General features: G+C 43.5%; 1 protein-coding gene across 1 annotated transcript; it reads left to right on the top strand.

Moving 5' to 3' along the window:
* The first annotated feature begins 7,748 nt into the window (after positions 1-7,748).
* Positions 7,749-17,845, top strand: LOC101528583 (olfactory receptor 7E178-like). Its single transcript, XM_058679907.1, has 3 exons — positions 7,749-7,858; positions 15,159-15,212; positions 16,855-17,845. The coding sequence occupies exons 1-3, from the start codon at positions 7,749-7,751 to the stop codon at positions 17,843-17,845; spliced, it is 1,155 nt and encodes a 384-aa protein (XP_058535890.1).
* Positions 17,846-27,037: the final 9,192 nt, after the last annotated feature.

Genomic DNA, 27,037 nt, shown 5'->3' on the forward strand with positions numbered 1-27,037 from the left:
CCTTCCCCTGGCTTAGTACAGATGTCCTCTGCAGTGCTTAATGGGCTGTAATATCCTCCATATGGATCTGGTCAATGTCCACTAATATGTCTTTTCTGCTATGGAGGATCAGTTCTCACACGTAGGCCAAGGGCCAGAGCCAGCTGGCCCAGACACATCACACCAACACCCACAGGGTTCATGGAACTTGTACCCATAGCACAGGTGGGCCAAGAACCCAGGTCAGGTGATTCAGACTCCCTGGCCCCCATATACCCAAGGCCCAGAGACCCAGCACCCACTGTGTAGGCAGCACTCACCGTGTAGCCAAGAACCCAGGCCAGGTGATCAGAACCCCACTGGCTTCCCCACCGCCAAACCCAGAGACACAACATCCACCAGGTAGGCACGCCAAGAATGTAGGCCAGGTGACGCAAAACCTCCTGGAATCCCCTGCCACAACACACACCTCAAGGACCACGGACCCGGTAGCCACCATGCAGGCATACATAGGACGCCCTGCCAGATCCCCAACACCCAGGACTCATGGAACCAACACCCACTGTGCACACAGGCCAAGGATCAGAGCAGACGACCCAGTTCCACTGGAACCCCCCTGGACAAGGCACCTACCATGCAGGCAGGACAAAGCATTAAACTAGAAGACCCAGTCCCGCTGGATACCCTGCTTGTGGAACTCACGGATCCAACACCCACCACACAGCTGAGCCAAGGACCTAGAAAAGGTAACGCAAACACTACCGTATCCCAGACACCCAGGGCTGACAGACCCGCACCAGCCACACAGTTGGACAAAGAACCTGAGTCAGGTGACCCAGGTCTGCTTGAAACTCCATCCCCAGTTTTCACAGACCTGGCAAGTACTACACAGGTAGGTCAAGAAGCTGAGCCAGGTGAACTAAACCCTGCCTGATCCCCCGAACTGGCTTTCACCCCGCACCCACCACTCATGTAATTCAATATTGCTCTCCTTGGTACTGGGATAGAAATTTTGGGAGAACTTCTGTTTCTTCATTGGAGCTTTGAGTATTCTTCCTAAGCATACTAGGACCATATGCTACCAGAAACCTTTCTTTGGGCCCAGCACTGTAGTTTTGCTGCTAAAGTCTTCACCATGAGTGCACCAGAATCCCATATGGGCACAGGTTCTTATCCTAGCAGGCCCTGCTTCCCATCCAGCTCCGTGCTTGTGGCCTGGGAGAGCAGTAGAGGATGGCACAAAGCTTTGGGACCCTGTACCCATCTGGGAGATCTGGAAGAGAATCCTGGCTCCTGGCTTTGGATCATCACAGCTCCAGCCATTGTGGCCGATTTTGGATGAATCAACAGACAGAACATCTGTCTCTCCTGTCTGTATATCTGACCTTGCAATATAAAATAAATAAATCTTTAAACCTATATTTGTTTTCTTTTTCAAAAAAATGTTAAAAGGTTTAAAATATAGGTGGCCAACCTTTAAAAATAATTTGTGTGCCTAAAAAAGAAGCATACACACAGACACACACAAGTCCACATATATTTTCAAAATATTTTTACCAGGATTAACTTGCCTGCATTAAATATTTATTTTTTACTTAGAGTAAGAGAGAAAAAGAGTTAGACAGAGTGAATGAAAGACACAGATTTGCTGCTCCCTATATGGTCATAACAGCTGAAACGAGACCAGGTCAAAGCACATGGAGGGCAGAGGCCCAGACATGCAGGCCATCTCCCGCCACATTCTCAGGCTCATTACAATGACAATAGGTCAGACGTGGAACACAACTGCCTAGGCTGCCTGGTCCCAAGGTGACTATACAATGCTTAGAGAAAAGCAGCTAGTAGCTGGTGGGCATTCTGGGCCTGGTTATGCCAAATCTGTATTAACTATAGTACTATGTCAGCGGAGTTGATTATTCATTTTTATTCTTTTTTTCATTTTAAAATGATAAGTGGAGAAGCTGGGGAATTCCAGGATGGGACATGTCACTGTGGTCCCCAGGCAGGTTGGTTGCAATTTGCCTCGGGAAGGGAGCCTGTAGACATATTGGAAAGGGAGTGGCTGAGGGCATGTTGGACAGGGAAAGAATGACTTCTGGGGTCTTCCAACGACTGGGCCACTCTACCAGCAAGAAGACAGGTAAGGAGAAATGATTTAATCAGAAAAAAACGGAGGGCATATCTGAGTCAGACCAAAGCATCAGCCCAGGTGGGAGACCTGCACTGGACTAAGTAGCAAGAACTGCTGCCTGCTGGTGTGTTAAAAGTCTGGTGATAGTGGGCATACCTGGCTGGGTTAGGCCACAGTAGATCTCTGTAAGTGTCAGAGCAGGGATGGGCCACATGAGGAGGGAGCACAGCAACCCCTAGAATGCAAAAGAATTGATTTGGGGTTGGATTCTCTAGATTATGGGCTCACCTCTGTGGGAGGTGCTGATAAGTGCTGATAAGTCAAGCCAGGCTGGACCAGAAACTCATCTTACCAGAATCCAGCTGACACTCATGGGAGGGGGACTATGAGGAGAACAAGTGGGGCCAGCACATGAAAGGGCCAAGACTGGGGGAAGATCATGCCAAGCAGGGCCACTGCCACGACTGGCATGTGTGAGATCTGGGGCTGTGATCAGGCCTGGTATCAGAACTTGGGGAATTCCCATAGAAGGATTCAGTTACTCCTGGGGAACAGAAGAGTCATGACTGGTTGTGGGTTAGGCCAGGGAAGTCTGCAGTACAAAGCAGCTTTTGTTTGGGCCAGGTCTGAGCACATGCTGGCGCAGAAGAGAACATGGACAGGATGTATGTTGTGCCCAGCTGGGCGTGGCTGCATTACCCACTAGCAAGAGAAGAGACTGTGTGCACGGGCAGGTGGTATTGAAACTATGCCAACACGCACAAGACCTGGGACTGGGAGTATGCCTAGTATTGAAACTCTTGGGGCTCCCTTGCTGGGTTGTAATTCCTTCTACTTAGTGTTTGATGCAGGGTTATAGGTAGACTAAGTTGGGTAAGACTACAACACCTGTCAGCATCCGTGTGGGCTTGTGTGTACACAGGCAAGTCTTGATTAGGCCCAGCAACCACTGGTGCCTACAGGGGCCATCCTCTGATGACACACTCAGCATCCCCTGCTGACCCAGATGAGCTGCCTGTCATGTCTCTTATGATGTCCACTACTCAGACATAAACAACTGAGGAGAAACAGTCCCAACACATGCACTCTAGGGTTAGAGTTCAGTGATCCACTTGGAGAGGCCCCCAAAAATTTCATCTATGGTGACCTCAGGCTTGACTCTTGTGTGAATTGGCCAAGTCAGGGATAACATAAATCCATCGCTTATACTAGGCAATGGGGATTCTGGTACCCCAATCAAAATTCTCACATAGACTGATAGATGGTATGGCCCTGCGTAAGTATCACCTATTATTCAAGTGCCCACACTTCCCCTGCCAGGCATTTCCCAGCATCAGATCTTGCACCTGCCAGGGCCTGTTGCAATTCTTCCTGACGTGACTCACTTCTAGTTCTGGCAGTTTTTAAATGGGTTGTGGCTTAGCTCAGCTGTCCTACACCCATTAAGGTTCTCATATTTGCTAATGAATAGAATAGCCAGCCCCGCCAGTCCCAACTGTGATTTTCCCACCCCTTGTCCCAGCTATTGTGCTTACCAGTGGAAGCAACAGCCAGTAAGGGAGTTACCTAAGTTTCCCTACCAGGCGTTTGCATCTCCATAAATGCTATCATATATGAATTCTGAGAAATCATTGTAATCACCACTAATGTAATCATTATATCTCTAATGATTTGAATTATATCATAAATTATTGCAAGTTAGGATTAAAAATATCAACTACAATATAGCAGTAAAAGACTTAGCACAGCACCAACCACATAGTCAACAAGTAAAAAATTAGAGAAATCACAGAATCATGGGAGTAGAAACAACCATAAAATCTCAAGATGCTCTTTCCACTTCTACATTATTTTGTATTCAGTATTAATTACAACATACTAGAAGAAGCACATGATAATTGTCTTTGAGAGCTGGCTTGTCTTACTAAACAAAACATTGCAAGGTGAGGTGCTGAAGGGCAGCTATTTGCATTTGCCACAGAGTGGGAAAAACAGAAAGAGGATTCACCTGAGTCCATCATGATCTTTTGGGAAACATCCACTTTCTGTCCTTGCCAGAGTTCCAGGGGCCAGCTGGTGCTTAGCGGTCAGGGGTCTGCTTAATGAGCAGGTGGCTGGCTCTGTAAGTAACTCCTGTGCTGTGCTCCCTCAGACTGTGCAAACCTATCAACACTATCAATCTTTTCTCCATTCACTGTTTCCTTGTCCTGTAAAATGGGCTATTTCTTTGTGTTTGATATTCCCATAAGTCAAGCAAGACATTCTGCCATGATTTTATCTTATTTCTCTTTCTCAGCACAATATTTCCAAGGTTCTTTTAAAACAGAGTATCTATTAGTGCTACATTCTTCTCCTCTCTGTCTGTCTTTTTAAAAATACTTGCTATACCTTAAAGAGTACAGGGGAATAGGCAGAGACAGAAATCTTCCATCAACTGGTTCACTCCACAGTTAGCTGCAACAGCCAGAGCTGGGAGGGTCCAAAACTGGGAACCAGCAGCTCCTTCTGGGTCTTCCATGTGGGATCAGCAGCCCAAGGACTGGGTCATTCTCCAGTGCCTCTTCAGAGCATCAGCAAGGAACTGTATGGGAAGTGGAGCTGCTGAAACTTGAACCGGTGCCCAGATAGGATGCTGATGCTAAGGTCAAAGGATTGCCTGCTCTGCCACTGTGCTGGCCCCAGCTTCATACCTCTTTTAAAATATGTAACTAATTGGCTACAAGCAAAATCCAGTCTTGAAAACACCATTCCAGAGTAAATTACACAGATACACTTAGTAAAGATAAGAAAATACAAGGAGCTCCAACTATAACAGATGAAGAGTGAAATTGAATTTCTATTATACCTCCATATAAGTAAATATGCATTGTCTGTCCTTAGATATCTTATCAAATAGCATTGCTTATATCAACTACTTTATTTTATTTATTTGAATGACATGAACTACTTGGAAAGCTTCAAAAAAGAGTTAATAGTCAGTTCTGAATTTTACATCCACTTTTCCTACTCCCACAAATTTCCCAAATCTAAAACATAAGCTAAAAAAATATTTTCAGTAAATAGAGCATGTGAGTTTATAAGTATCTTGGAGAACTATTCCAGTTTATATATATCACATCTGGTTTCAAGTTCCCATTATTTCTTTGCTTCAACCACCTCCAGATACAAGATTTTTATTTAAGTAGCCTGTGAATTTTGCGGTTGTTTTTTTTTTTTTTTCCCCTTTGGTGAAGTGCGATAAGAGATGGCTGTGGAAATTTTTTTTAAAAAGATTTATTTGGTTATGTATTGCGAAGTTAGATCCATATAGAGGAGGGGAGAGAGAGGAAGATCTTCCATCTGATGATTCACTCCCCAAGTGACCTCGATGGCTAGAGCTTCATCGATTCAAAGCCAGGAGCCAGGAACTTCTTCTGGGTCTCCTGCACATGGGTGCAGAATCCCAAGGCTTTGGGCCATCCTCAAATGCTTTTCCAGGCCACAAGCAGGGAGCTGGATGGGAAGCGGTGCTGCCAGGATTAGAAACGGCACTTGTGTGGGATCCCAGCGTGTTCAAGGTAAGGACTTTAGCTGCTAGACCACTGCACCAGGCTTGGCTGTGGCAATTTTAATGCAAGTATTTTCCTTAAAAGGGGAAACGTTACTCCCTATATTGTCTCCTTAGAATTGTTGCTTTCTTTTGATGGTCATTAGAGTAAAAAAAAAAAAAATAGGAGTCTTCAAACACTGGCAAAATATATCTAAATGAAATTATGAATTGCAAATTCTATGCACCAAGTCTTTTTCTTCAAATTCTGTTTATACTACATAGCTTAGCTTTCCTCCTAAGATGAATTCCCATAAATGATTGAGCTGAAACTGCTGTGTGCCTGTTTTTCTTTTCTTTTCTGAAACACTGTTTTCTTTTCCTTGAGGAGTCCAGGATATGCAGAAATACAAATCCAAACCCTTGATTCACAATTCCATCTCATAGGTTTCCTAGACAACACTGCAGTACAGTCCTTCTGCTTGGAGGTTTTTCTCTCCAGGTACCTGCTCTTAGGCCTTGGGAACTTGCCCATCATCCTGACTGTCACCTCAGATTCCCACCTCTACACCATATGCGCTTTTTCTCTGCATCCTGTATTTTGTGATGTGGGGTTCACACTTCACTATGGTTCCTGAGCAGCACAATCATCTCCTATGCTGGCTGCCTAACTCAGATCTTTCTTGCTTGCTTGCTTGCTTGCTTGCTTGCTTTCTCTTTTTGCTTCCTCTGCCTCCTCCCTAAGTCCCCTCCCCCCACCAAATTCCCCTATATTATCACTATAGCATAGCTCTTCATAAACAGTCACATGTTCATCATTGCATGGCAATGGCAGAGAGTCCAGCCTCTCATTGTCAAGATACAACTAACAGTTTCATTAGTAGCCCATCTTTGATCCGGAAGTAGAGATGCACACTGCACTGCATCCTCACCTCTGGACATGATAACCTCCATTACACAGTCACCACACATTCCTCTTAAATAAAAGCCACAATACAAAATCAACAGGATGAAACACAGAAATTTACAACACCATGAACTTCTCACAATAGTCCTGAATTGCTGGCAATCCCGTGACTCCAATCATGATGAAATGTCTCGAGAATCAATTGGCTGCCATAGTCTACCTAGTGTCTCCGTTTGCCCAGTTATTCACTACCAATGATTGGCTGGGGTAGTTGACCAGTTTGTCTTGTACTTCGTCCTCTGTTTTGGTACCAGGTGTCCTCTGGAGGCTCTGATGTACTTCCACATCCTCCATGTGCATTTGGATATGCTGTCCTCTGCTCTGTCTGAGCCACTGAAGAGGCAGATGCATGGGTGAATTTACTCCTGACACTGAGGGCCTATGACCACTTTGTCAAAATCTGTCATCCCGCTGCACTATCAGGTCTTCATGAAACCCTGCCTCTGTGGGTTCTTTGCTTTAGTGTCTTTTAGGCCAACCTTTAGTATTCTCTGCTTCAAAATTTGATGGTCTTACAATCACCAGCTTTAAGGATGCAGAGTTTGCTAATTTTATTGTGGTTGTTGTATATTTCTGTTCAGCTTTCTCACTCTCTGCTGAGAAGGTTGCCTTGGCCTCTGTGGTATGCACTGTGGTCACCCTCAGGCTCAACCCCTTTATCTACAGCCTAAGGAACACGGACAAGAATGCCCTGCGCATGGTCTTCAACAAAAAATTTCATCTCTGCCCCTGTGGCATGCATTTTGACTGCAGGTGGTAGAAGTCAGTGATACTCTATAACTAGCAGTGATGTTGGCAGTGAGCAGAGTGCTATCAGTGGTCACATAGGAAGGGGGTTCCACCAGGATCTCAGGAGGTGACCCAGGTATTGAACTGCCCATCGTGCTGATTCACTTGATTTGACCACGACCAGGAGCAGAGTGACAGAACCCTAGCAGGTAGGTGCGGAACAGGATGGATTTCATGGCTCAGATCCCCACCAGTGTCACAATGGATGCCACTTTGCATACTGCGGAAAAGGCTGTGGGGTTAGATAAACAACCCTGAGCTGTGCTGGTGCTAGGCCAGGAATGAACTCATTTTTGGCTCAATACATTACACTGCTGACTTGGCATCCTACAGTTTCTACCCAAGATAGAATAGCAATGAACAAGCACAAAATCAGTGAGAGACCAATGACTATTACTGTTGCCTACCCCAAAAAGAGCAATAGCCCTTTACAAACTCAGTTTTCTGAGGAAGACATTGAGAAAATGTGAGATAAAAGTTTTTTTTAATTGTCTTAAAACTCTTAACAACAAGTAGAAGCATTTACAGGATTTCAAGGAATTTAAGGAATATATCACACTGGAAATAACAGCACTGGAATAAAATCAAGCTGATTTATTAGAAATGAAGGACAGAATGAAACAAATTAGAAAGTCAGTGGAAAGCCCCCATAATAGAATGAGCAAGGTAGAAAAAGAATCTCAGAATTGCAAAACATTTCTGAAACAATGCGGAGAAATTAAAAAAAAAAAAAAGCTGGAAGAGGAGTTGAGCCAAGCAAAGGAAGTATCCAAGAATTAAGAGACACTATTAAAAGACCAAACATAAGAGTTTGAGTTCCAGAGGCGCAAGAGGAGAAGATGGGATTAAAAATGTATTCAACGAAATAGTAAAGGAGAGCTTCCCTAATTTGGAGAAAGAATTGGGAAACAACACATAGGAGGGGGAAAAAATTCCCAACGGTGTTTACCAAAAGCTATCTTTGCTAAGACACGTGATAATCAAGCTCTCCTCAGTTGAACACAAGGAAAAGATCCTTAAATATGAACATAAAAAAATAGCTGACATATAAAGGAATCACAATTAGGCTCACAGCTGATCTCTCAGAGGAAACTTTACCTGCCAGAAGAGAGTGGAGTATTATAGTCCAGATTCTAAAAGGAAAAACTTGTCAACTCAGAATGCCATCCCCAGCAAAGCTTGCCTTGAAAATAGCATGTTGAAGTCTCCACCATCGCCCTTACCTGCAATGTCAGGCTACACCTCAATAGCAGAATGATGAACTTATGACAGTTCATGAAGGACTCTACTCTCAGTGTGTGTGGTAGTCAAATTGGGCAGGAGGGAGTTGAAATCCCAGAGCCGATGGAAATGTATAGTAAAACATTACATTTAAAAAAAATCTGTCTACTCCTATAAAAATCTGAAGAGTGTGTCAAGTACCTTGGCTCATCTGTATCAGGAGTCTGACCATGCTCTTATCAGTCCTGGAGAGAGTGCCTCTCTCCCAGGAGTGTGGGATCTGGTGATGCTTGAGACACCTGGCCCAGCTTCTTGGACTTGCCTGCAAGAATATGCCCTACTTAATGAAAAAGGTGGAGCAGTGCACACAGGCCCTTATGTAAAATGAGATTAAGGCATCACATTGGGTGCTGTAGCAGAAGAACAACTAATTCGACAACAACCCCAAGCAAATGAAGACACAAAAATAATTTTGGTGAATGGAGGCAATGGACATTGGGAGGGTGCCATCATCCTTAGATTGGTGAAATCAACATTTTAGAACACATTTTAGAACTATCTAAGCCACTTGGACAGAAGCCTCAGAAATATGTACACATTGAGACTCTGGGTTGATATAAGGTGACGGTTCCTCATCCCTGGGTACTGGGATTTGTGGAATGTCATGAGTGGTTTTCCCCATTGTTTCTCCCCTTACCACAGGAACAACAAGAAATGGCAAATTTGGAAGCAACAAATTCACCCAATTTTCCCTAAACCTTGACCCTTCCCACCCTGATCAACTGTGTAATCATTATTTTTGAAAATAAAATAACAAAGTACTGAGTACAAGTATAAAATTAAGGATAAATATGTAAAAGTCAATAGCATAAACTAAAATTGAGATGTCAATGAGCTAAGCATAGGTTGTGGGTAGGACTTGTTTTTTGTTATTTTGTTCTTTTTGTTGTTGTTGTTGTTGTTATTGTTGTTTTTAACATACTGGTTACTCAAAACTATCTCAATTCCATAATATTGCAAAATGCTGTTGATGTTATATTGGGACTCTTAATTGACTGTGATGATATTATACCAGCTCTGACTTCGGACCAGAAATGGTCTCCCCAAGAAACTGTTCAACCCATCTGGACAATAAGTAGCTGGACTCCATGCTTGATATATGTTTGCAAGGAAAGAATCTTGATTGAATTTGAACTGTAATACTGCATCAAGGTGGAGGAATCCACCAGGGGGGAGGGGAGGGGGGGAGGGGGAGGGGGATTCCCAAAGCCTATGAAACTGTCACATAATGCTAAATATTAATTTTAAATAAATTTAAAAAAAGTCAATAGTATTTGTCAATGCAATTTGACAAAGAGACACTGCTTAGAAATGAGGAGTCATTCAAATTAGTAAAAGCCCATTAGTTTTCCAGAAACTGAATTAAAACCAAACAACTGCTTGGGAAATAAAAGGGAATGCTCTCTTCAGAGACTAATGAGAGTGAGAGAACAAAAATGGTTTCAGCCCCTATCCTGGGATGGGGTGGCTAGACAGAGAGGCACTCAACAACATCCGTGAGGGCTGGATGGTTGAGTTGGTTAGATGGAACTAAGCTTTAATACCCATGGACAAGTACAAGAGCCAAATGGGATGGGGGACAGACTGGTCTACTGCTACACATACTGGCAAACCAGAGTAGGGGGCAGGACTGATGGGGGTTATTGTGGGTCGCCCCGACTAGGCTGCAGCTCCCACTGGTTGATGCAAGGGCCGAGTATGTGCTGGGCAGAACCAGACTGGACTGCAACACCCATTGGTTCCAGTGCAACTCGGGACTGAAAACAGAACCAACCCAGCAATTGAAACCACCAGCTGATCATGGTGATGGACTGTGCCGGGCCCTGTGCTTGCTAGAACATAGAAGAATCTGGTCTGGGAATACCTCAAGGTTTCTTTGGAGATCTCCCCAATCGAACTGCTGGACTCAGAACTCTAACCAGGAAAGGACAGAAGACAGAACAGGTCAATCATTCATCTCAGCTATATGTTGGCAGCGAAATATGGGGCAAACGGAGACTTTATGATGGACCATATCAATCAGTGGACGACCTCATCGAGCGAAACTGGCAGCGATTCATAACTGGAGCACTATTAAAACTACTTGAGCAAATATCTCAGAGCATGCTCCACATCCGGGACTTGGGGTGGGCGGGAAACCAGGTGGGGCTTCTCCCTCAATATCCCCCTTTACCTCAGATACATGATGGAAACAATATTGACATAATAGTATTACCCACCTCCCTATACCCCCTGAACCTTTTTTTTAACTATGTAAAGATTGTCAACAGCAATACAATAAAATAAAATTAAAAAATAAATATTTTATAAATACATATATATACTCTGCCTGTCAAATAAATAAAATACACTTTACAATTTGAAAAAAAAATGGTTTCAGAATATTTTATAGAGTCTCATTCTCTTGATTTCATGATTAATCCCACACATTGAAAAACAAAGAATCACATATTGAGTTTAAGTGGAAACCAGCACTTCATTTAAAAATATATTTTGTCTTTATTAATTTTAAGTTCTGATTACTTTTGCTAATTCTTGCTGTTTTATTTCATCTGTTACATTTTTCCTTCTTTTAAAAATATCATTGATGATGGGCCCGGTGGCATGGTCTAGCGGCTAAAGTCCTCACCTTGAAAGCCCCGGATCCCATATGGGCGCCGGTTCTAATCCCAGCAGCTCCACTTCCCATCCAGCTCCCTGCTTGTGGCCTGGGAAAGCAGTTGAGGACGGCGCAGAGCTTTGGGACCCTGCATCCGCGTGGGAGACCCGGAAGAGGTTCCAGGTTCCCGGCATCGGATCGGCACGCATCGGCCCGTTGCGGCTCACTTGGGGAGTGAATCATCGGCCGGAAGATCTTCCTCTCTGTCTCTCCTCCTCTGTATATCTGGCTGTAATAAAATGAATAAATCTTTTTAAAAAATATTATTGATGATAGAGTTCCATAGGCTCCGGACTATCCCTTGCTGTCTCCTCATTTCACTTCTTCCCATTAATTTCTACTATTTCACACAACAGTAGCCATTCATAAAAAGTCATAAGTCTATCACCCTGCTATTTAAGTGAATCCTGACACTGTAGGTATGGACAATGACAGAGAGTCCAGCACCCTTTTGTCAAGATATATTTAATAGTTACATTGGGAGTGCATATTTGATTTGGAAGTGGAGATTCATACTGCACTGTTTCTTCAAATCTGGATATGACAGTGTCTATTATACAGTTATGATACCCCTCTTAAATGAAATGCCATAAAAGAACGTCAACAACAGAGAGAGAAACAGAAAATTTTCAAGAACTTGAAGTTAACAATATGCTACTGAGTGACTGACATGTTGCTGAAGAAATGAAAAAGAAAAAACATTTTTGAAGGAAACGATGCTACTGTATGACTAATGAGTCAGTGAAGAATTTAAGAAAATAAACTATCTTGAAGCATATGAAAGTAAGAAAACTCTCCTGAGATGCAGCAAAAACAGTATTAAATGGTCTATTGATCTTCTACATTGCAAGGAGATTGGCTTATGTTGGGCAGAACATATTGTATTTGTTTCACTGAGCATAATGGTCTCTAGTTTGGCCCATTAGGCTGCAAATGGCAAAATTTCATTCTTTTAATAGCTGAGTAATATTCCATGGAGTAAACGCATCATGGTTTCTTTGTATTGTTTCCATATCTTTGCTATTGCAGATTTTGCTGCTGTAAATACAGGGTTACAGATCCCTTTCTCATATGCAGATTTCATTTCCTTTGGAAATATCCCCAGAAGTGGGATAGCTGGGTTACACAGCAGATCAATTTTCAGCTCTCTTAGCACTCTCCATACTGATTTTCATAATAGTTGTACTAGCCTACACTCCCACCAAGACTGAAAACAGGACCTTTCTTCCCATATCCATGCCTGCAGGTGTTAGTAGTTCTAAATGTACGTCAATCTCACTGGAGGAGGTAGGTATAACCTCTATGCAGTTTTCATTTGTATTTCCGTGACATTGAAGGAGCCTTAGATTTTTTTTTTTCATATGCCTACTAGCCATTTGAATTTGTTCTTTACAAAAATGTCTGTTCGTTTTCTTCATCCATTGCTTCACATGGCTGTTTATTTGTCTGCCAATGAGTTTCTGAAGCTCTTTATAAATCTTGGATATTAGTCCTGTATCACTTGTGTAGTGTGCAAAGATTTTCTGCTGTACACAAGCGTCTCAAACTCATGTAGTGCCATTTATTTTGGCTTTGGCTGCCAGTGCATTTTTGGTGACTTATCCAAGAATTCTTTCCCCATCCAAGTATCTTGGAGAGTACTTCCTATGATTTCCTCTAATAGCTAGATGGTCTCTGGGTGCAGATTGAGGTCCTTGATCCATTTAAAGCTGATTTCTAAATAAGGTGAGAGGTGGGGGGTCTTGCTTTCTAGCTTCTTACCTCTGCAGGCTGCTATTCAATTGTCCCAACAGAAGAATTTGTTGAAGAGACCAGGTTATTTGATGGATTGTTTTCAATTTTTTTCGAAGATTAGTTAGCTATACTTGTGTGGACTCCCTTCTGGGTTTCTATTCTGTTCCATTGACCTCTGTTTCTGTACCACAATGAGACTGTTTTGATAACTACTGCTCTGTGTTATGTCTTGAGGTCTGGAATTGTGAATCTCCAGCTTGAGTTTTATTCTTCATGATAGATTTGGGTATTCGTATTCTCTTGTGTTTCCAGATGAATTTTTGTATCTTCTTTTCTGTTTCAGAGAAGAATGCTGTTGAGATTTGGATTGGTATCACATTGAAGCTGTATATTACTTTGGCTATTATGGACATTTGATGAGGTTGATCTAGCCAATCCTGGAACATGGTAAGTTTCTCCAACTTTAGTGTGGTCCTCTGTTAGTTTTAAAGATTTATTTATTTTATTACAAAGTCAGATATACAGAGAGGAGAGACAGAGAGGAAGATCTTCTGTCTGATGATTCACTCCCCAAGTGAGCCGCCACGGCCGGTTCTATGCTGATCCAATGCCAGGAACCAGGAACCTCCTCCGGGTCTCCCACGCTGGTGCAGGGTCCCAATGCATTGGGCCATCCTCGACTGCCTTCCCAGCCCACAAGCAGGGAGCTGGATGGGAAGTGGAGCTGCCGGGATTAGAACCGGCGCCCATATGGGATCCCGGCTCATTCAAGGCGAGGACTTTAACCGCTAGGCCACGGTGCCGGGCCCCAAGTCCTCTGTTAGTTTTAAAAATGCTTTTTAGTTTCATCACCATGGTCTTCCACATGAATGGTGAGATTATTCCAAAGAATTTGTGATTAATTCCCCTCTGCAATTTTAAAGGGGATTGCAGTTACAATTTCTATCTCAGTTATTGAGTTATTTGTGTATACTAGCACCATTGATTTGTGTTTATTAATTTTGTGTCTTGTCATCTTGCCAAAGGCTGTTTTGAGTTTCAGCGGTCCCTTATTTAGACTTTTGGGAAAACTAGCACTGGGAGTTTGATGTCAACAGTCTGCACTTGGAAGCAGCAGCAAAGGAGCACTGGTGATCTTTCTTGTGTCAAGGTTTAAGGTACACGTTCTTTTCCCCATTCCCTCCTCCGTCAGTATCAGCCAGTCCTCAGAGACTGAGACATCCTGGAGCTGCTGGCTAATGAGGTGCTCTGGGCACTGAGCCGCCAAGGGGACTGCAAGGGTAAATAATGAGCCAGCACCTTCAGACCTTGGCTTTGCCAGTGGAGATATTGAAGCCCTGTGCTATGAGCCAAAGCATTGTGAGCTCCCATATGAGAAGAACACAGCCTGAGTCTGTTTCTGCTCCAATCCTGAGCAAAGAATGTGAGGCACCACTGCATGGTGGGAAGAGGAGGAGAAGCAGAGCTCTCTCTCTGGGTCATGCCTCAGCTGAGACTCAGCACAGCCTGGTAAGTGCTGAGGGAGGCAGGAGCATTGTGGATTATCAGAATCATTGCTTTCCCATCATGAAGACAAAAGCACTAGCTGTGACAGAGGGCAGAGAACCATGAGGCAGCATTTAGGCTCAGGATGTTGTGAAGTTTATGGTCGTGGATCTTACAGGTGAGAACCAAAAACTCATCCTTAGTTTTTTTCGTCTCACATGGATTTTTTTTCCTAATGGGATTTCTTTCGTGATAGTAGGAACGGAATATACATCAACTGTCCCTGCACATCCAGGAAGGTGAGGATCAGAATGACAGCAAGCAAAGCATCACAGACCTCAACTGAGAGCTTCCTTCCATTTCCAGATTCTGGAGTCTACATCCTATGTAACTTGCTTTATTCCACTGCGTAATCTCCCAAGTAATGCGGCACACATTTTTATTTATTCAACAGGACAGAGGATCAGCACTTTTGTGTAAATTGTTAACAGATTCTCAGATAGAAGAAATGAAAGCTATCAGGTTGCCAGATTGCAATGTGTAAGGAGCATGGCTGTTAATGTCTTGTGATGGACGACCCAGGCATTTCTCATTTCTCTTCCCCCAGGAAGAGCCCTTCTGTACACTGTGCTCTTCCTTTGGGATTTCTTTACAGATCATGGTGGGTGGCAGGAGCCAGTGAAGGGTGGCAGAGTTCAGACTCAAAGATCACAGAGCAGGCACAGGGTCCTTCAGGGATGATCTCTCTCTGGAGAAATGTCACTTCCACTTTCTCCTTCTCTCTCTGTTCTTGTAGTCATCCCGCTCTATCTCAAAATGAGACACTCCGTTGGGGTGTGAGTTTGCATTTCTGCTGCAGAATCTGCACAAGGAATAACAATGAACTTCAAACATATCTGATGCTTTGGCCTCTGGAACTCTGCTTATACTTTTTAATGAATCAGGGACAGTTTTGTTGTTTGAGGTGTCAAATGCAGAGATGATGTCATTTTAAATCCTGACCTCTCCATTGATATATTTTTTACCTGTGGGTTGGGGGACTGTTGTCAGTATGTGTGAGACTGGGCTTGTCATCTGAGTTAATAGCTCCTTGAATGACGAACGAACTTGTAATGGAAATCTCCTATGTGACCTACATGCACAGATGAATCTAAAAGTGGACAAATACATTTTACATACTGTTATTATTTGTTAAAATCAACAATTTTATTCACTAAAATACAACCTGCTGGACACTGTGCATAACAATTCTTCACCAGGATGTGTTGCTCTTCTGCTTATATGAAAACTCAGCACATTTGTGGAACATGGGAGAAATTTGTGTTTAACGTAGTACAAGCTATTTAAAATCAATTCACTTGTTTTGTATGTAGTTCATTTGCCACATACCATCAAAAGCTTTTCGTGCCTAATTTATTTGCATATTAAAATAAGCTCACTCTTTTATTCGATTCTTACAATAGTTTTTAGAGTGTCAACTGCACTCGCTCAGGCTAAGCTGTGCATTTTGAGGGTGATTGTCTTTCGCTTTTGCTTTCCCGTGCACCATTTGCTGCTTGGCACAGAGGAGGCATCAAAATAAAAAATCTCTGTTCCTGCTAAACACAGCCTCCCTTGGCTCATGATCATTGGCCATAGACAGTGTGTCTATAAGCCCCTGGTTGTTTGCTGTCAGTACCTTCAACCTCTCCATGGTCATGTCAGGAGTCATGTTCCACATGTATTCCCCTTGACCTGTAGTCATGTCAGAGGTCACTCTCCATGTATAGGCATAGAAACTGTGTCTCAGGCCATGGGCAGGTAAGCCATAAGTCACACCACCAGGTAGCAGGCCGAGACCTATGAATGACTGCCCACATATCTGTACAATCAAATGTAATTTAGTGGTTAGGCAATGCAGTGCTTGCTTACTTGAAGTGCAGAGTATTTGCAAATATTTCAACTCAGGAGAACTTACTGTTACCATAGAAAAATTAAGGTGTGTTTGAGCTACTTCATTTCCTTGAATGAAGAAGGTACCTTCTTAAAGAAGAAGGTACATCCTTTTCTGTCTCAGACATGTTTGGTGAATTTTAGGTGAAATAAGAGAAATTAGGGACATTTTCAAACATTGTGAAGAATATATCTACATAAAATCATGAATTTTAAAACTTATGTGTCAAAATATTTTCTCAAATTCCATTTTACTACCTACCCTATAGTTTCTGCTATAGTATCACAATCGCATGTTGCTTTAGAAAAAATATGCAACTGAGGTGACCTGGTTTTCTTTTCACCAACACTATTTTCTTTTCCTGAAGGAGTGCAGATTATATAGAAACACAAAACCACACACGTGTCTCAGAATTCCATCTCATGAGCTTCTCAGAAGATCCAGATGTGCAGCCCCTCCTCATGGGATTGTTTCTCTCCATGTACCTGGTCACAGTGCTTGGAAACCTGCTCATCATCCTGGCTGTCTCCTCAGACTCCCACCTACACACACCCATGTACTTCTTCCTCTGCAGCCTGTCCCTGGCTGACATGGGGTTCATCTCCACCACAGTTCCCAAGATGACTGTGGCCATTGTCACCCACAACATGGTTATCTCCTATGATGGCTGCCTGACTCAGATGTTCATGTTCAACCTCTTTGGATGCATGGATGATGTGTTCCTGTTGGTGATGGCCTATGACCGGTTTGTTGCTATCTGTCACCCCCTGCATTACCAGGTCATCATGAATCCTCACCGCTGTGGGTATCTACTTTTGCTGTCCTTTATGGCCAGCCTTTTGGATTCCCTGATGCAGAGTTTTGTGATCCTGAGGGTTACTTGCTTCAACGGAGTGGATATTTCTAATTTCTTCTGTGACCCTTCTCAACTTCTCAACCTTAATTGCTCTGACACCCTCAGCAGTGACATAGTCATATATCTTGCTGGCGTCATGTATGGTTTCCTCCCTATGTCGGGGATCTTCTTCTCTTACTTTAAAATTGTGTCCTCCATTCTGAGGGTCCCATCTCCAAGTGGCAGGTATAAAGCCTTCTCCACCTGTGGCTCTCACCTGACAGTGGTTTGCTTATTTTATGGAACAGGCATTGGTGTCTATCTCAGTTCAACTTTCTCATTTTCTGCTTGGAAGCATGCTGTGGCCTCATTGGTGTACACTGTGGTCACCCCCATGCTGAACCCATTTGTCTACAGCCTGAGGAATGGGGACATGAAGAGGGCCATGAGGAGGCTCCTCAGCAGTGCACCTGTGGTCCTTGTGCCATGCTGTTGGACCGCAAGAGGGAAAGGAGAGCAAATCTAACAATGCAAACCTTCAAGTCTCAACTCTCTGTGATGTGATAAATGAGGCTTTTGTCCTCTCCAATCCTGTGTCTCAATATTGCTCCTTATTGGGGAATGTTTAGAGCTTTTATGCATGGGAAGTCTCACACCGAGTTCTATTACACATGTGGATCTTCCTGGAGTTTATTATTGATGATCCAGGTACTCTGCACAGATGTCCAGCCAGCCACAATTTGGGAATTTTAGGAGATTCCATCTCCCATACATCATATCCACTTTCCATAAGCATTTTGGATGTAACTTGTTTGCTGGTTTTCAATGTGAACCTAGAGCACTTCTCCTTTTTCTTGATCCACCTGTGACATTCACCCAATCACAGACCAGGTCCTCAGTGGCACAGATTCTGATTCCTTGAACTGATGCAAAGACCTGGGTGAGAATGTTTTAAAAATTTTTGTTTTATTTTTCTTGAAAGGCACTGTTTTTTTGGGGGGGGTTGCTTCAGATTCTTTTTTTTTTTAATTATTTATTACATTGCATTATGTGACACTGTCTCATAGGCTCTGGGATTCCCCCATTCCCTCCCTGTGCCCTCCCCCCATGGTGGATTCCTCCACCTTGGTGCAGTATTACAGTTCAAATTAAGTCGAGATTCTTTCGTTGCAAACATATACCAAGCATAGAGTCCAGCATCTTATTGTCCAGGTAAATTCAATAGTTTCTTGGGAAGACCATCTCTGGTCTGAAGGCAGAGCTGGCAGAATATTGTCTCGATCAATTAGAAGCCCCAGCACAATATTAACAACAATTTACAACATTATGGAAGTAATTTACATGGTATTGAGTAATCAATACGTTATTACAGTTCAAGTTCTTAACCACATCCTGTGACTATTTCATTGACCCTTCAATTTTAGTTTATACACAGAACCGGCTGCTTTACTTCTTAAAGAGGCTAAAGGGTACTATTCAGCTGTCTCGTGTCTGTTTTCATTTTAGTATTCAGCAGTTTATTGTGTTGAAGCATAATTTTGCTGAACTTGGTAGATTTTAGGATAATCTAAACTGGCTTATAACTCTAACAAGTCATATCTCAACAGTTTAGGTGTAGAACAGTTTTAGGAGGGGAGTGCAGAGAAATTTTCAATACCCTAGTGAAGAGTAACTAATCTTTGTGTCCTATCTAGTAAGGTATATGTGGATCCACGCTGATCATTTCCTGTTTGGTTCTAAGCTTTCCTTGTATTTCTCTGACTATCTATTCTATTTTGGGGGGTGGGGGGGGGCTCCAGAGTGATCCTGATGGACATTGCAAGCAAGGGTGGGATCCAAAGTTGGAACCAGGTAAAGACCAGAAGAAGCTCCTCTCCCTAGTCCCGAAGGAAGTTTGCTGTTCTTCTATTTCTGCAGATCCCTCAGGGCTCTTGGCTATTGTTCCGATGACCTTGGGTCCTGCGAGGAAGGATTTGGGCCTCTTCCATCCCATGTGGTAGATCCAGACGGGGCTGGTGACCTCGGGACTGTGGGACTTCTGTAAGAAATATATTGTTCCTCTTATAGATCCGTGTATCTCTTGTTTTCATTCTCTTTGCATCTTTGACTTGATAACTTTAAATGAAAAGAAATCCTGAGCACAGAAAATTGATTACAGGAGTTTGGGAGGCATGGAAGTTATAAAAGTTGGATATACTCGGTTATTGATGATACATATATTAATATAAAATGATAGAGAAAATTGAGTGAGTGGGTAAAAGAATCTTTTTTATTGACAAATTTGGGGTAAAGAAATTTTAACTGTTTCTGAAATAAAACGTTAAAAACAAAATAGAACTGTTATTATATCAATGTTTTGAAAGTCAACAAGGTAAGTACTGTACTGGATAGAATTTTCTGTTGAATAGTGATTAGTCCAATTTTGTTATTGTGTGTCTCAACTCCATTATTTGTTTTTCTTCTTTTTTGAGTGTTTTAGCTCAAATATCATGATGTGTGTGCATTTTTCCTGACTGCATATAGATTATCTATCTATGATATGTGTTATCTTACGGACCATCTTTAAGATGATTAGTCTGAGTTTTTGTCAGAAAGTCAAATGTCTCCACCTTTCAAATAATGATTTAGTGGGGCTGATGTGGGAGCAGAACAAGCTCATCATCACTTTTGGCAGCAGTGTCATACGTGGGTAGTGGTTTGTGTCCTGGGTTTTCCAGTTCAGATCTGGTTCCCTGTTTGTATCCTGGGAAAGCTGTGGAGGAATGTAGAAGTGCTACAGCCCCGGTAATGATGTGGGAGACTCAGAAGAAGCTCCTGGTTCCTGACTTTGAATCAGCTCATCTCTGTTGAAATAATTTTGAGAGTGAAATAGCAGAAGGAGGACCTCTCTGTCTCCTTTCTCTGTAAAAATCTGCCTTTCAAATAAATTAAAATTTAGAAAAATAATGGTTTGGTAATTTATTCCTGAAGACAGAATATATTCCGTTGAGTGGGATCATCTTTTCCAGTTTGTATGCATTCTTTTTTTTTTTTTTACTTTTCAATACTGTTTATTTAATCTTAGAGTATGTAATTTTTGTTATATAATTTTTTATTGATTACATTGCATTATGTGACACTGTCTCATAGGCTCTGAGATTCCCCCAACCCCTCCCAGTACCCTCCCCCCATGGTGGATTCCTCCACCTTGGTACAGTATTACAGTTCAAACGCAGTCAAGATTCTTTCATTGCAAGCATAGAGTCCAGCATCTTATTGTCCAGATAAGTTCAACAGTCTCTTGGGAAGACCATCTCTGGTCTGAAAGCAGAGCTGGCAGAGTAATTAAAAGCCACAACATAACATCAACATCAATTTACAACATTATGGAATTAATTTACATGGTATTGAGTAACCAATATGTTAAAAAAAAATGCAAGTTCTCAACCACATTCTGTGACTACTTCATTGACATTTCAGTTTTAGTTTATACACAGAACCAGCTGCTATACACCTTAAAATGACTATAGGATAGTATTCAGCTGTCTCGTGTCTATTTTCATTTTAGCATTCAGCGGTTTATAGTGTTGAAGCATAGTTTTGCTGAACTTGGCAGATTTTGGGATAGTCTAAACCGGCTTATAACTCTAACAAGTCATATCTCAACAGTTTAGGTGCAGAACAGTTTTAGGAGGGGTGTGCAGAGAAATCTTCAATACCTTAGTGAGGAGTAACTAATCTTTATGTCCTACCTAGTAAGGCATGTGTGAGTCCACGCTCACTATTTCCTGTCTGGTTCCAAGCTTTCCTTGTATTTCTCTATCTGTTCCAATGTGTATGTGTGTGTATGTGTGTGTGTGTGTGTGTGTGTGTGTGTTTTGGGGTAGGGGGCTCCAGACTGACCATGATGGTCATTGCAAGATAGGGTGGGGATCCAAAGTTGGAACTAAGTGAGGACCAGAGAAAGTTCCTCTCCCTAGTCCTGAAGGAAGCTTACTGTTCCGATCACCATGGATCCTGCAAGGAAGGGTTTGGGCTTCTTCCAGTCTATGTGGTAGATCCAAATGGGGGTGGATGACCTCAGAGTTCTCAGGCTCCGAAGGCACTCCAATTCCCCATGGTCTCCTTCTCTGTTGGGATGTAGTCCTTGGTGCTTGTACTGATAGTCCTTGGTGAAGATCCAGGAGTCTTCAGGGTTGGGATACAAGCCTCCTCCTGTCCACTTGCTCCACCCTGGGGTTCCCCCCACCACTATTTTGTGCAGTTTCTGTGCATTCTTTGTCTCTGTTCAATTTTGGACACTTGGGGGAAAGTTTCCCAATTTTTTTCCCTGGATTGGCTTTATACAGGAAAATCCCTTCACTGGCAGACTCGCTGAAGATTGTAGGATTCTTAATCTTTTCTGGGGAGGCATCTTCTCAGTGTGTGTGTGTGTGTGTGTGTGTGTGTGTGTGTGACAGAGAGAGAGAGAAAAGAGAGAGACTTTACAGTGAAAATGTTGTCCTTGCTCTCAAGAGCTCACTATTTATGTTCCTGGTGTGTCTTTCTGCTTCTGGAGCTGTAAGTAGGTGTCTTATTATTTGCAATGTCTTTTCTGATCTGGTATGCATAGAGCATGCCTTTACCATTAGTACTCCCAGTTTGCAAGCTATTAACCAGCTGTTCAGGCAGCCCATGAGAATATAAAACTTTCCACCTTCCAGTCCCTTCCACGGAGAAATGCTAGGAAAAGTTGAGGGTTTATTCTTTCCACTGCAATGCTGTATCTGAGATAGGGCAGTCTTTGGTTGGCCAGTGAATAGAAGCTCTCATCTGTTTTGATTCAGTTCTTGTCAGCTTTGGGCTCACACAAAGGAACATCTTCACTGACCTGTGTAGTTTATGGGACAACAGGATCCATATATGCTGCTCAGCCATGACTCTTTGGGGGAAACAAAGGCCTTGGACATCTTATTCCACTGAGTCATGGACATTATCATGCCCAAAGCATATGTGATGAACTAAATCATGAGCTGACGACACTGATGAAAAATGTCAAGACATTGAACTCTGGTGTGACATGAGCACTTACTTGATGAGAAAAACCAGAAGCCACTGGAATCATTGGTGAACTTGGATTCAAAATGGCTATCGATATTGTGAACTTGGGAGACTTAGTGGAAAAAGTGCACCAAGTGTCAGTTCTTCAGGGATCATATTCTTGGTCACATCATGAAACAGTAGAATGAAAAGTTTGTATAAAACAATGTAGTCAAAGATATCTGTTGAACAGTATTGTGCAAGCACATATGGCTGGGAGAATAATTGCTTGGTGGGTGTACATAAGCTGAAAGGAAATAGATACATGAAAAATCTTGTGGTGCTTACAGACTTGAATACTTCAAGTGTTATTAGGGGTTTTCAGAATGTTTCTCTCAAAGGCAGGCATTTAGCATAATGATTAAGATGCCTCTTAGGGTGCCTGGCACTGTGGCCTAGTGGCTAAAGCCCTCACCTTGAATTCACCGGGCTCAAGATCTAATCCCAGTAGTCACGCTTCCCAGCTAGCTCCCTGTTTGTGGCCTGGAAAACGAGTCAAGGATGGCCTAAAGCCTTGGGACCCTGCACCCATAAGGGAAACCTGGAAAAGTTTTCTGACTCCTGGCTTCGAGTCAGTGCAGCTCTGGGCATTGCTACTGCTTGGGGAGTGAATCATTGGACAGAAGATCTTCCTCCCTGTCTCTCCTCCTCTCTGTGTATGTAATATTGCAATAAAATAAATACATTAAAAAAAGGATGCCTCTTAGGGTGTGAGTGCTTGACCTGCTCAGCTGTGTGGCTACAGCTGAGTGAATCCAGGTGGGGCCAGTCTTGATCCTTGCATCCTGCTTCCAGCCACAGCTGCCACATGGTGGGGAAATCTGGAGCTGGTCTGGGCTGGAGGCTTGAGAAATTTCTCCGACCACAGCCACCATGCTGGGGGCAGATCTCAGATGGGTCTGGGCATGCTGAAGAGCCTGGCTCTGCCCACCACTGCCATGCTGTGGGTGGATCTCAGATGAGTTTGGGAAAGGGGCACAGATGATTGGCCCCTGTGCAGCAGCAGCCTGGGTGGTCCTCCTCAGTGTAAAGGATGGAATATTGGATGATAGGTCATGATGCACATAGAGCACATGCAGTCCATTGAGGTCTTGAGAGGTCATTTGGTACCATAGCAGAGAAAGGAGAACAGCCAAATGATGACAGCAAGTATCTGGACAAATGCAGACTATCAGGTTGAGTGTGTCAGCGAATAGACATTGGAAGGGATTCCTCATCCATAGATTGGTGAGATCAATAGCATTTCAGAATTATTGCATCCACTTGGGCAGAACCCATGGAACATGCAACACATTATATCCTGGGTTGATACCGGGTGGCCTTTTCCCATCTCCTGGCACTGGGATGGTAGGGAGACTGTGTATAGTATATCCCCTTATCTTCCATCTCCTCCTGGAAAGGGAAGAAGAAATAAAGTTTGGAAACAATGATCACACCCACTTCTCCCTAACCCTAGATCCTTCCCATCCTGATAGATTATATAAACATCATCTAAAATAACAATGATTTATGCCTGAATATAAAAAGATGCCTCTTGGGAGATTTGAGTCCCATATACATGATTCTGGATCAGATATTCAGTTCTGCACTGGGGCTGGGAACAACAAGCCAGGCTAGACTCCAGCACCATCTGGTGCTCTGGAGAACCAGGGTAGATGTAGGACAGACTAAGCTTGGTCTCTGCCCCCTATTGAGCCATGTGTGAGCTGTGTCTGGGTGTGGATGAGCCTTGGCTGGGGTGAAAAATCCAACAGTAAAAACTGGAATGGGTTGATGGCCAGTCAGGAAAGGCCACTGTTCCTGCCAGGACAGGAGGTAGACTAAGTGGGGCTGGCCCATGGACCCACCTGGTATGTGCAAGATTTGGCAATGGGAGAGGTTCTGATGGAGGAGCTTGGGAAGCACCTCTGTCGAGACACCGACCCTGTAGGTGAATGCAAGAACCAAGAAAGGGGGCAACCCATGCCAGGCCTAAGAAAGATGCCCGCTGGCCTACATTTGGCACAGGTTGGAGGCAGACAAGGCTGAACCAATTCACATCACCAGCTGGTGATCTGAGCACCAGAACAGGGTGTAGGTCGGCCAGGTTCAGTTGCAACACATACCAGTACACATTATGGCTGGCATTGGATGCGTACTGTGCTGGGCTAGGCTGTAACCCTCACCAGCATCAGCTGGAAATGGGGGTGGGCTGGGCAGGACCAATCTACAATACCCACTGCCAAATGCCAAGGTGAGGTGGGCCATACCAGACTGGGCCGCGGTGCCCAACCAGCACACTTGAGAACCAGGGAGGAGAAAGGGGACAAAGCCAGTAGGGGAAATGTGGAGGGCTCCTCTGCTGGGCAGCTTCTCTTTTACATGGGCAACTAAATGAAATTAGTACTCATCTTTCTGGGCCTGGAGGCATGGCCTAGCAGCTAAAGTCCTCGCCTTGAACGCGCCGGGATCCCATATGGGCACCGGTTCTAATCTCGGCAGCTCCACTTCCCATCCAGCTCCCTGCTTGTGGCCTGGGAAAGCAGTCGAGGAAGGCCCAAAGCTTTGGGACCCTGCACCCGTGTGGGAGACCCGGAAGAGGTTGCTGGTTCCTGGCTTCGGACTGACCCAGGACTGGCCGTTGCGGCTCACTTGGGGAATAAATCATCGGACGGAAGATCTTCCTCTCTGTCTCTCCTCCTCTCTGTATATCCGGCTTTCCAATAATAATAAATCTTTAAAAAAAATTAGTACTCATCTTTTATTTTTAGATTCATTTCAGAAGCACTTTTTTTTGTGCACCTTAATATCAATTCAATATTTTCGTAAAATATTACTTTCCTGGGCCCTGTGTGGCAGCTCAGTGGCTAAATTCCTCAACTTACATTCGCAGGGATCCCATATGAGTGCTGGTTCTAATCACGCAAGGCCCTAGTTCCCATCCTGCTCCCTGATTGTGGCCTGGGAAAGCAGTTGAGTATGGCCCAAAGCTTTGGGACCCCTGTGCCTGTGTGGATGCCTTGAAGGGTATCTTAGCTCCTGGCTTCAGATTGTCACAACTCCAGCAGTTGTGGCTACTTTGGAAGTGAATCAACAGAAGGAAGATCTTTTCCCGTTTCTCCTCCTCTCTGTAAATCTGACTTTGCAATAAGATAATGAATAAACATTAAAAAATATATTAGCTTCCTTTCTAAAAAAATGTCAAAAGGTTTAAAATACAGGTGGCCAAACATTGAAGAAAACGTGTATACCCTTAAAAAAGCGTTAAAAACACACAGAAGAAAAGACACACAACTACCCATAGATTTTCACAAAAATCTTTTTTACCACAGTTACCTTGCCTGTGTTAACTATTTTTTTTTTTTTTTTTTTTTTTTTGAGAATGAGAGAGAAAAAAGGTTAGACAGACAGTGTAAGGAGTTATTCCAATATTCTTCTCTGGACCCAGTGCCATTCCTTCTTCCACACAGCTCATGAAGTTCCCGGCAGTCCAGCCATCCACCAGCCAGATGTAACCTGGCATTCCACCTGAGAATCCCACCCCAATCTTCCAGCCCCTTACCCAACTCCGCCCACTCGCCAATCATCCCCAGGCATTCACCGGCAGGCACCAATCCCCTGGGGGCCTGGCCTCAATCCCTCCCAATCCCCAGCCCCTACACCTGGCAGACAAAAAGCCTCCCCCCCTCCCCAGGTGCAGCTCTCTCTCTTATCTCCTCTTCTCTCTCCCTCTTTCTTCTCTCCTTTGCCCACTCTTCTTTGCTCTCCCCTTCTTCCTTCTTTCCTGATCTTCACCACCTCTACCCTGTTCCTGCCCTGTTGGAATAAACCTCCTAAGATACCTCGTTGCGTCTGGTGTGTTTCAGCTCACGGTAAAGAACCAGGTCGTGGGAATTAGCTGCGCATAATAATATCGCAATATCCTATGAACTAGAACTCCACAATCTTTAAATAACTAACAGACAGAGTGAAAGAGAGAGAGAGAGAAAAAGAGAGATCTCTTGTTCTCTGTGTGGTCATAATAGCTGAAATGAGAGCAGGTCAAAGCACATGGATGGCAGAGGACCAAACTTGCAAGCCATCTTCCACCACTTTCTAAGGCATGTGACAATGACAATGGGTCTGACAAGGAGCACAACTGCCTAGGCTGCCATGTCCCTAGGTATATATTACAGTGCTGGGAGAAAAGCAACTAGTAGATGGTGGGCATTCTGGGCCTGGTTGATGCCAAACTGTGCTAACTATACCACTATGCCAGCATATGTATTTATTCCTTTTTTGTTTAAATGAGAAGTGGAGAAGCTGGGGAACTCCACTTGGGATATGTTCTTAGTCCCCAGAAGGTTGGTTGCAGTTTGCCTGGGGAAGAGAGTTGCATATATATTGGAGCAGGAGTGCCTGAGGGCATGTTGGACAGGGAAGAATGACTTCTTGGGTCGTAAAACAACTTGGCCACTCTACTAGCAGAAAGACCATTAAAATGGAATGGTTTCAACAGGAAAAACCAGAGAGCATATCTGAGTCAGGCCAAAGCACCTGCCCACCTGGGAGACCTGCACTGGACATAATAGCAACAACTGCTGCCTGCTGGTAAATAAAGGTCTGGTGAGAGTGGGCATACATGGATGGGTTAGGCCACATTAGATCTCCATGAGTATCAGAGCAGGGATGGGCCACATGA

The sequence above is a fragment of the Ochotona princeps genome, chromosome 22 (genome assembly GCF_030435755.1).
Source record: "Ochotona princeps isolate mOchPri1 chromosome 22, mOchPri1.hap1, whole genome shotgun sequence".
NCBI lineage: Eukaryota > Metazoa > Chordata > Mammalia > Lagomorpha > Ochotonidae > Ochotona > Ochotona princeps.